An 11,339-nucleotide genomic window follows, 5' to 3' on the forward strand; every position below is an offset into this window, starting at 1 on the left:
AGATTACCTTTTGGTTTGGATATCGATGGATTAAGTAAGAATAGAAGCAGATAAAGTAGAAGTGAAAGGGTTTGTGGAGTCAGCAGAGTTCACACACCTGTTTGGATGCTTTCCCTCGCCGCCACGAAAGTGGGGAAGCCTCAACAAGGAAACGTTTAAGGAAACAAGAAACCCTTCCCACAATCCTTTGGTGATTCTTCGGTCACTTTGTGGGGAACATCTGGATGCAGCGCGTCGGGAAAGCTGCTGGGAATGCGAGCGTGTCTATGGCGGCTAAGCCGCTGAAGGGTTTCCAGGAGCTCTTTGATGTGTATCTGGGCAATGCGCTATTAGAGGGATTTTCCTAGTTGACAGCTCAGAGAATGTGTGGAGGAATTGCGATGCCAGCAGGCTAAAAGAATGCTGGAAACAGGATTAGGATCATATTCTGGCAGCTCCTGTCACTTCATCAATGGGCTAAGTTTCCTCAGTGACAGCCCTCCTTCTCTGCCCCGTTAAAACCTTTAGTGGGACCATAAAGGGGGTTAGAGGGGAAAAACAATGATTGAATGGGGCGCTGTGATTTCTGGGCTTTCTGTTGGGGGTCTGCGTCCGTTGGGAGGGAGGGGGCAAGCGGCGGCGAGGAGAAAGAGGGGTCTTTCAGGGAGGCCCGCATCTGCATAGGAAAGCGTGTGGAGAGGTTTTACACTGAAGCCAGCAGACAGCGACAAGAGTTTAGTGCCCTCGGGGGGAAGAAGCAGCAGCAGGTGGGACAGAAGAAACAAAACGGAACATTTTCTTCAGTGTTTTACCTGCACAGGTAGAACAGGTGCAAACTGAACCCCACCTGGATGCAATTTTAACAAACATTTTGCAGCTGTTAATGATTCAAAGGCCTCAAAAATACAGAAAAAGTCCTCTTTGTTTTTGTAGGATAAATATTGTGACAGTTCAGAAGTCTGCAACCTCACTAACCTTTTCAGCTTTGAAGAAAAACTCTGAAAATGTGAAAAGATTTTAGGATCTTCTGCTGACTCAAGTTGTTGTTAGAAGACAAAGTTAGGCTAAAAAGTTGAATAAAAAGCAAATAAAGGATGAAGATGCATCAAATGATGACAATGTCGTGTTTTATTTGGCTTTTTAGCCATTTTAATTCAGCTAAATCTGCTCATTTGAGGTGTCTTTTATTTTGAAAGGAACTTGTGTGCTGCTGTCAAAAGTAAAAGAACTTAAAATGGTTATTTATGGAACACTATAGCAATTATTATATATTTGAAAGCTTTACTTTTTAATTAAACCTTTTAATGGCCATAAAAGTTTTAAAAATATTTTTCTGGGTTTGGATCAGTAAGAAATTGGACAAAACGGCTCTTTTAGAGCTAAAGGTTGCAGTTTTTTGTGTTCAATCCTTAAAGTCTTCAGATTTTTCTAAATTATCTGTACTTTTTATTGTAAAAAGTTTTAATTTTTTTCCGTTTAGTTTGACTGTCTTTTTGGGGGACCTCCTCATTCAAACCCATCAGTCATATTTTTCAGAAGCTGGGGGTCCACCGTCGTCCAGGACTCAGACTTCATATCCGAAACCCAAAACGTTATTTTTGATGAAGGTGCCGCCTGGTTCCACATGCTGCAACAAGCTGAGCAGGAATGTGGCAACATGCAAGATTTTTTCTGGATTTTACTTTTTGTTTTTGTAAAAAAAAAACTAAAGTGAACCTGAATTTAAAAAAAAAACAAGAACAGAGCATTCATTCTGTTTTATTTGAAGACTTTTGTGAAGTCTTTGAAGATTTTTAAAACATAATTTATTCACAAACACTCAAATATGTTTTTATTAGGGTCGGGAATCGATTTAAAACATTAATTAATTCATTGCAAGCTGGGAAACAATTAATCTCAATAATTCAGATAATTTTTTTTCAGATAAAGTATTTGCCGACAACTTCTGTGACTAATCACTTTATAAAATCACACACAAATCTTAGTAAATGCCAAAATAATCCAAAACACACCTTAGGTTGCAGACTGAACAGGATAGACATTTATTGAACACTAAAACTACATTTAGATAAAGTATTACCTGTGATAATGTTAGCGTGAATGCTGTAAGATGGATTTGGCTTCTGAAGATGCAGAATATGATATCTGAAAACACTGAAGCTGATAGCCAGAGGAAATGTTAGCTACATGCCAAATAAGCATAAAAAACAAAAACAAAAAAGACTTAGGTTAGTCAAAACAGCATGTAGCTAAAAATATTAAAAAAACTGAAAAAAGCTTAAATTATCAATAACAGCTAGTGTGTAAATACTAGCCTAACTCCAAAACAGAATAAAACTCTTAAAAAGAAAAGCCCAAATTAGACAAAACAGCTAGCCCCCGGGCCTTGACTTTGACACATGTGCCTTAATGGATGGCCAAACCAGTACTGGCTTAGGCTTGGAGTACCAGGTTAGGGTACCCCAGGTACCCCAGGTTAGGGTACCTTAACCTGGTACCAGTACTGGTACCCTAACCTACCTACCGGTTCGGTACCAGCACCGGTTCTCATCCATTCACCCGTTTAATACAGTGTCACAAGCGTTGGGGACCCCTGATTAGCAAATGTGGTCCGGTACCAAGCGACCCTCATACTGGTTTGTGTCCCAGTGGTCGGGGACCCCTGATTTAATAGGAAAAGGCAGCACGTCCAAAAACGACGGGTTGGGGACCCCTAAAACGTCAAAAAGTGGCGCGTTGGGGCCCAGAACGGCGACTGATTTGACTTCATTTTCTGGAAGAAAACCATTTTCTACAGAGGATGCCACACATGACCAGCGGCCCGGCGGTAGAGTGTCCGCTCTGAGACTGGAAGGTCGTGAGTTCAAATCCAGACCGAGTCATACGAAGACTCTAAAACTGCCTCCCTGCTTGACACTCAGCATTAAGGGGTTGGATTGGGGGGGTAAACCACCAAATGGTTCTTGAGCGCCGCTGTGTCTGCAGCTCACCACTCCCCCAGGGGAGGGGTCAAATACGGAGAACAAACTCACACATTTAGGAGTGTGAAAACTGATGGGACTTTAGCTTGTTGTTCTTAGTGACTGTAAGGAATTCCTATTTTTTGCTCTGCGGTGGTCCTGACGGGTTGGGGGGTGGTCTCGCCCCCCCGGACCAAAACACCTTCTCCAAAGTGTAACTCCACAGTTTGCTCACCCGTGTGAAACAATACTTCCACAATGCCGCAGGAGTTTGACTGTTGGCGAGAACTTCTCTAATGCCGGGAATTACAGACTGGCATGCAAATGCTAAATCCCGCTCTCTTTCTTCTGAGGACTGGATGAGACGGACTGTATCTGCAGGCTTCACTCCGGCTCGCCGGCTTTGTGCCACCGAGGCGCTCTCCTTTTTCCCCCTGACTCGGGTGATAATCCTGACACGCACTGTCTGCAATTTTTACTGTATGTGTTTAAGCGCATTTGCAGAGCATTTATCTCTCCAATGTAAACCAATTTGGGTATAAGGGCCTCGGGCCGAGCGCGGCGCTGGAGGGAAGAAAGGAAAACCCAAACCCAGCAGATGTGCAAAAAAAAGAGAGGATGTGGGGGCTGGAGAACAACCCAATGCAGCAAAAAAAACAGGGGAAGCGGAACAGAAAAGAAAGAATCCTGAAAGCGTCTGAAACTCGGGATAGGACTCTTTAAACCGATAGAACGTGGATCACCGAATTGTTGAGTCACAGAATCGGAGAAGCTGCCGGTTAATCCTGTCACAGGGAAACCGCAGCTGTCAGAAGTCCGGAGCTTGCTGTATGGACAGAAGTGCAGCTTGATACCTCTGCACACCTGTATCAGCGGCCTGTTAATCGGACCCCCCCACAAGCCCCCTAACGGCCGGGGAAATGGACCGGAGACGGGAAAGCTGTCTGCCGGAGCCGTCTGCGGCTGCAGGATGAACTTGTCACTCGGATCGTCTGGGAGGCGGGAACCCCGCCGCGCCCAACATTACCGGGTTCAATTCCACAGCGCCATTAGGACGGTGGGCGCCGCGGTCCCTGAAATGGGACATTAAGACAGAATCATCCGAGTTTAGTTGTGGTGATATGAAGGTGTTCTGTTTGTTGGGTCTGAGTGTGTTTGGATGGTTTTTAAAGCACCTGATCTGATGGCCTCAGCTTCCTGTAAATGAGCTCTTTTCTGCTCTTATCAATGAGACGTTGCGGCGGGAGAATAGCTCCGCCCCCCGCAGGAACCGCACTTCACCAACTCTGAGGCCCACGTCCTTCTCAAAGTTCTGAATCCTCAAACAGCGACTGTGTTCTGAACGGGTCCAATCAGGGTCCACTTAAAGTGAACGAAAAAACAGGGATGGTGATAAAAAAAGAAGAAAATTTGAAAGAATTTTTAAACTCGAAAATAACATTTTGAAAACTTAAAGGAATTATTGAAAATTTGAAAAAAAAAATATCAGAAATTTGAAAGAAAATGTAAATTTGAAACTTGGAAAAAAATTTAAACTGTTACCAATTTAAAAAAAATGTTTCTATGTACTTTCAACTTTAATTTATTTTTTTTGTTTTTCATTTTTTCAGTTTTTTGTTTTCTGTTTCAATTCAGATTTTTGAGTTTTTGCTGCTGAGCTGATCCTAATTCTACACAGGGGCTTTTTAAGGATTTTCCATGGGGGGGGTAAGTGTACATTCCTAAGATAATTGCTTTACATTAATGATTTCCAATGAAAAATAATCTGAATACATATATATTTTTGGTGATGTTTCATACTTGATTTATATTAATGATTTTTTTCAATAGTGTTATATCTACTTGAATAGTCATTTGATTTATTGTTACTTGAGGATTCATAATAACCTGAATCTATGTTGGAAAGATATAAATATTTGATATTAAAGGGTAACCAAACCCTAAAATACGTTTTTTTTGCTGTTGACTTCTATAAATGGAGCTTTAAAAGTCCTGTCTGTTGGTCACTGCCAAATTTTTGACTGAAATAAAACAGTTTAATTCTTAAACATGGTCAAAATCCGCCAGTGTGCTGCCCCCTACAGGTTGAATCGATGTATTACAGTTGAATTTTGTGATTGATCAAACCATGAAAGTTTCAGAAGTCTGACGTCATGATCTGCAACTCCAGTAATGATAACAGTCCAGCCCCCAAGCCCCGCCCCTCTGACTGGATTTTCCCATTTTGGCTGTGGGCGGAGTCAGCCTCCAACTTCCCTGTTTAGTTACCCTTTAAGTCCTGAACCGGATATTGATAATTCATGTAGAGGAAATAGTTCGGTCGAGTCGGGGTGGGACTATATAAGTTCGGTTCCTCCCACTCCCTTTCAGACGGTCTCTTAATGTTTAGTTATCCTGTGTTTGACATGTCTGCATAACTTCTCATGGTTGATTGTTTTGCACATGAATGTACTTTTTTTCGTCTTTGACTTTTTTTCTAATCTAAGAATGAGAAACAAAAAAGGAAAGCTCCATGTAAAAGTTAACTTTACTTAACTGGTCACTGTTTTAGTTTTTTCTTTTTTAAGTTTCAAATCTACATTTTTTTCCCAGAATCAAGTTTAGAATCCTCCTGTTAACCTGTGGCCCAATCCTACATTAAAGATCTCATGGTTCCTCATCAACCAATCAGAACACTCCACTCACACAATATCCACATCAGCTCTGGGTTCTGTTCTCTATTCTCACTTACTTCAACTCTCCTCTTTATTATTTATCATCTCTAAATTCTGTGCTTCTGTTTGGTGCAGTGTGATTCGCATGTTGTTCCTCTTTCCCCTCTGTGGGAGTGGGAGGGGTTTCAGACTCCTGGTGTGTCGCCTGTGCTCCTGATCCTGGTCGTGGACCTCGCCCCCATCTGTCCCCCAGTCCTATCTTAATGAACTCTATTCAAATGCGTAGTTGTACAGTTAGATAATCTAATTCTTCTTTAACAGTCCTGGTACATCTCCTGTCCGTCCTGGGAGAAGATCTCTCCTTCATGAGGTTTCTTCTTTTTCCCTGAATCCGTTTTTTTTCGTTATGTTTTTTAATGTTGTTTATCTCGAGTTCCTATGAGCAAGGCAGTGCTGAAGGCTGCAGTCTGACCACAGATGCTACAGTAGTGGGGTCATCTGGACCCACATGAGAACACGAGGGTTAAAGATTATGATGTGAGGGCAGGATGAGTTTAAAACAGATAATCAATACTGAATCAATCAAACTATTAACTGATTTGTCCAAAAAGTAATAATTTCATTTTGGTTTTTAGAGAAAAACAGCTTTTAATTTAATATAAAGATTCATTTACTTTATTCCATCAATGTTAACATTACTAATTTAGCAAATGAAAATGTTTATGATCAATAAAGTTGGTCTTGAACACTAATTTGAAGAAAAAAAAATCAATATTTAATTCATTAAAATAATAAAATATGATTACTGTCGTTTTGTAAAAGCTAAAGGAGGAAAGTTTAGCTTCTCCTGGTTTGTTATTATTACAGTTTTCCATAAAATCTCAGTTTTAAATTAATATTTTAGCAAATTTTATTTATGTATTTACCTTTATTTAGATAGGAAAGTCCAATTGAGGTTAAAAATCTATTTTTCAAATTAAAAATTTAACTACAAATATTCACAAGAGACGCATTTAAATTAAAAATATTGTTCATCTGTTAAATATCAGTTATTGATAAATTGAATATCTGTAGTTTGTTTTAAAATACGTCATTAGAAGTTAAACATTTCTTTTTTTTCAAAAGGATTTTTTTAGGTTTTTATGAAAATGTCATATTAAAGAAACAGATAAGTCCTTTTTTCTTTGACTTTTACAGATAAATTCATTTTCCCATCACCTCTTCTTCTATCAAAGAAATTCTCCTTTTTCCACGTCAGTCCTTAAACGCATCGTAGTCCACGACATCTAAAACGTCATTCCAACAGTTTTTCCAAAAGTTTCAATGCTTGTTTTCTAAGTAAAATAAAACAAAATGAATAATCTGACTTTAAAGTTCTGAACCAACATTCGTTTTTGGATAAGTTGTTCAGGTATGTTCGGCCGGCGTGCGCGGCGAGGACGTGTGAGCGTGTCATAACTCCTGTCTGGGATCCTGAGGGGTTTATGAACGTCAACCTGTCTCTGCAGACCGCCGTCTCTTCATTGCCTCTTACGGCTTAATGCTCCCTGACTGAGTGGCACAGCCGGAGCCGCGCTCTCTCTGTGCTGCAGATAATGCGAAGAACAACCTCTCAATTCCAGCGCCGCTAATGTGCCCTCCTTCTTCCGCGGCGTGCTCCGGAATATTCCCACTCAGGTGGACGCAAAGATCAGGCTGTGACGGGGAGAAGTGAACATCGCCTCTGATGGTTTCTCATTCCACACGTATGTAAATTTATGTAAAGCAAAGAGAAACACATATTTACAAAAGCACGGGGTAATCACACCACGACAACGCGGCGCGCCGGCCGTGCAGATGGAGGCGCCATGTGTCATTAGGCCCCCCGATCTCTTTTCTGTTTCCTGCCACGGTCCCTGTGAGCGCGGATGGAAATGATCTGACTTCGTGTGATGGAGGAAAGGTGCAGGAGGTCAGAAACTCCGTCAGAGCTCCAGATGCAAGAATCAAGCTAGAAATATACCGTATCTTCTGGAGTATAAGTCGCAGTTTTTTTCATAGTTTAGCCAGGCGTGCGACTTATATTCAGAAGCGATTTATTTCTGTTTTTTTAGACATAAATATTCTCGTTTATTAGTTATTTTCCCAGTAAACACCGGTTGTCTTTTAGTGGTTGTTTCCTCTAATTACCACTAGAGGGCGTGAATCTGAAGTATTCAGTACTGACAGCAGAAGAAGTGTCGTCCAAAACAAACATGGAGGAGAATCTGATGGTTTTCCTCTTAAACTTTAATGTTTTTTTATGCAGATCAAAGATTACTATTCTTGTATTTATTTATCAGTTATTTTTTTTGTGACGTTGGCTTGTTGGATTTGTTCTGAAACGTCAGACTTTCTCCTTAAAGTGCGACTTATACTCCAGAGCGACCTATACTTCGGTGCGACTCGTACTCTTATGCGACTGACACTCTGGTACCACTTATACTCTGGTACAACTTATACTCCGATGCGACTTATACTCTGGTGCGACTTATACTTAGGTACAACGTATACTTTGATGCGACTTTACTTCGGTACAACTCGTACTCTGATGCGACTGACACTCTGGTACCACTTATACTTCGGTACCACCTATACTTTGGTACCACTTATACTTCGATGCGACTTATACTTCGGTGCGACTCATACTCTGGTACCACCTATACTTTGATGCGACATATACTTTAATGCGACTTATACTTCGGTACCACTTATAGTTTGGTGCGACTTATACTTCGGAAAATACAGTAAGAGTTCAGTGATCAGAACAGATTGTGAACAAATAAACGAACTCTTTCAGCAGAAATCTAATTTTTAATGGCAGAAAAGTTACAAAAATTCTTAGAAGTTCATTCTTGGTTATTTTACATGTACATAAACAATAATTCCCTTCTATTAAATTCCTGGAATCCTCCTAATTACCAAAGTCCACCAAAAACTACAATTCCCAGAGCTCCGCCCCTTCACGTCTGGAGTTGTTCAGTAGGATGTACAGTTATTCAGGTTTACAAATGTCCCTACAGAGGACACGTTTTGTCAAAGTAAAACACTAAACATGTCATAATTATTATCAATTATAAAAGGATCAAACATGAATAAATTACTTCAAATTTTAAGAATAAATGTCAAATCCCTTCATGAAAACAAAGAAAACAATTACAGACATTTTTATGTGAGTTAGCTAAAGTTGTTTCTTTAAATCAAATGTTTTAATAACTGTCGTCCCGAAGGTCATGGCCCCACCTCCTCCTCTGTCGTCCAGGACGTCTACTTCCTGTCCTGCTTCACCAGCTGCTCCACCTCCTTCATGAAGCGCAGACAGAGTTCATCCTGCCACGGCAGCGCCACGCACTGCACCGCCACGGGGAGGCCCTGGCTGCCCCTCACCGCCTGAACACAGCAGACAGACACACTCCTGTCAGGCTAACACACCGGTCTGCTGCCACCTGCTGGCCAAACCAGGGAGCTCAGCAGGAGCGCCCTGAACCAAACTGCTGCTTTATCAAAAACATGTTTGATTGTGTTTACAACTCAGAAAAATATGAAATTACTTCCAAAGGAATTGGAGACATCTGAGGGCAAAAACATTTAACTTTCAATCAAACAGAAGGAATTTAAAAGCAACTATAGGAGGCATCAAAGGGGGTAAAAAAACAGGCCACTGTAAAAAATCTTTAGTGAATGGATCAAACACAGTCACAAATTCTACCATAAATAGTATTCAAAGCTCAGCAGCATCCCACCGCACAGACACGTCCATTACATATCTAAACTGTGGGTGTTTTCTACATTAACAGCTGTAGATATGCATTATGCATCCCATAGACATCAGTTCATAGAGGTCTGCTGCACATCACCTTTAGATCTCTAACTTCTCCACAGCTAAACGTATTGCAGTCCCATCATGCCTTGCACATAAACAAGCTGATATTTTTTCCAAAATATCCCCCCAAAAAATGAAAAAAAAGCTTAAAAGAGCCTAAATAATTAAAAAAGAAAAGTTTAAATTAGCTAAAACAGCTAGCAACTAGCTGAAATATTAGCTAAACTCCAAAATATCCTAAAAAACTTAATAGAAAAGCCTAATGGGCCCAAACAGCTAGCATGTAGCAAAAATATTAGCCAAACTTCAAAATATCCTAGCATTTAGCAGAAATATTAGGTAAACAGTAAAATATTTTTAAAAATGGAAAAAAAACATAAATTAGCCAAAACAGCTAGCATGAAGGTGAAATATTCGCTAAAATCCAAAATAGCCTTAAGAAATCTTAGCAAACACCAAAATTATCCAAAAAGCTGAATGCTAATTTTTTAAACTTTAAAACTTTTTAACATAATTATGAAAAATAAAAAGGCAGGAATATTATTCCAGAATAAATCAACTTAAACCTTAAATAACTATCAATATTTTACTCTCCATAAAATATATTTAGTCAAAATTATACAAGTTAGAAATGAGCTCAAGATAACATCGGGTCATTAATAACAATAATCAATCAATGATCCGGCCCCCGGGCCGAGACTTTGACACACTAGAACGACAAAAAAAGCCCTAAAAACTTTCCTTAGACGTGTGTGAGATAATACAGACTGAGCTTATCAGATCAGGCTTAGATCAAAGTGATCCTTCCCTCACAGCTTCAGAATCAGCTGATGCATCTTTAATCTTGAAAATAAAATACTATTTTTGTATAAATTTGACCAACAGAAACTGTAGACTTGACAGAATTGCTGTTGTTTCTTTTTAACCCTTTAACAGCTGAGGCGTCGTCGGTGACGCTTAAACACAAAATCTTTAATATACTGTAACTTTTCAACCTTAACATGTCAACAATTAAAAAACGACAGTAAATCAGAGAACATAAACACTCTGATGAGCTCTGATTGTGTCACCTGTGGGAGGAGCTTATCCAAATAGTCCTGGAAGTTCCCTTTGTAGTCCTTCAGGTTCTCCTCATCCTCCGCCGTCACTCTGGAGACGGGGAGCACGCCGGCGGGGAAGTTAAGGAGGTTGTAGATCATGGTGTAACTGATTCCACCTTCAGAGGAGAAAATCTATCAAGAAAACTCAAACGTTTTCTTTTATTTTTATTTCCCTCCTCTGACGTACTTGAAAACTTCCCACAGTAGCCGAAGTTGAAGGCGGGTCCGAGGACGGGGCACAGCAGCACGTCCAGGTTGGACCTCTTCCAAGCGGCGATGGTCTCCGAGACGTAGTCCTGTTGTGAAGAAAGACGGTTGAGGTTTCTGCGCTCCGTTAGTGCAGACGTGTCTGGAGACCGACAGCACCTCGACGGCGGCGTGATGCTCCCACAGATCTGAAACGCAGCTATAGGAGAACGGATCCAGTCAGAGGACCAGAACTTCCTGTCGGTGAATTTCAGAGGACGGACTCGCTCTCACCTGATCCCACAGAGAGATCGGAGCACCACGGGGAAACGAGGCGCCTGCAGACGGACACACAACAACCGCTTTACGGACGCCGACGACAAACGACGGACACGGAGAGAGGGAACTCACGAAAGGCTTGAAGAGGAAGGACAGCGTCTTCTTCAGCCACGCGGGGAGACTGTAGAGGCGAGCCTGGGGCGCCAGGCAGGGGTCGATGGGGCCCCCCTCCCTGAAAGACAAGGGAACGAAGGAGGAGATTACAAATCAGGATCAGCCTAAAGTGAAAGAAAAACAGACGGAAATATTGAAAAATAGACAGAAAACTAACTAAAAAAGG

The 11,339-nt window shown here is 40.9% G+C and overlaps 1 protein-coding gene across 1 annotated transcript in view; it reads right to left on the minus strand.

Annotated features, from left to right (window-relative positions):
- Window positions 1-8,405: 8,405 nt before the first annotated feature.
- Window positions 8,406-11,339, minus strand: part of LOC112150630 (vitamin D3 hydroxylase-associated protein) — a 13,887-nt gene continuing 10,953 nt past the window's right edge. The window contains exons 10-15 of the mRNA XM_024279050.2: window positions 11,132-11,231; window positions 11,015-11,058; window positions 10,901-10,940; window positions 10,722-10,830; window positions 10,505-10,650; window positions 8,406-9,001 (exon numbers count right to left, since the gene is read on the minus strand). Of these exons, the coding sequence (XP_024134818.1) occupies window positions 8,879-9,001; window positions 10,505-10,650; window positions 10,722-10,830; window positions 10,901-10,940; window positions 11,015-11,058; window positions 11,132-11,231 (562 nt within the window). The 3' untranslated portion in view covers window positions 8,406-8,878. The remainder of the gene's footprint in view (window positions 9,002-10,504; window positions 10,651-10,721; window positions 10,831-10,900; window positions 10,941-11,014; window positions 11,059-11,131; window positions 11,232-11,339) is intronic.

Source organism: Oryzias melastigma, linkage group LG4 (assembly GCF_002922805.2).
Source record: "Oryzias melastigma strain HK-1 linkage group LG4, ASM292280v2, whole genome shotgun sequence".
Lineage (NCBI taxonomy): Eukaryota > Metazoa > Chordata > Actinopteri > Beloniformes > Adrianichthyidae > Oryzias > Oryzias melastigma.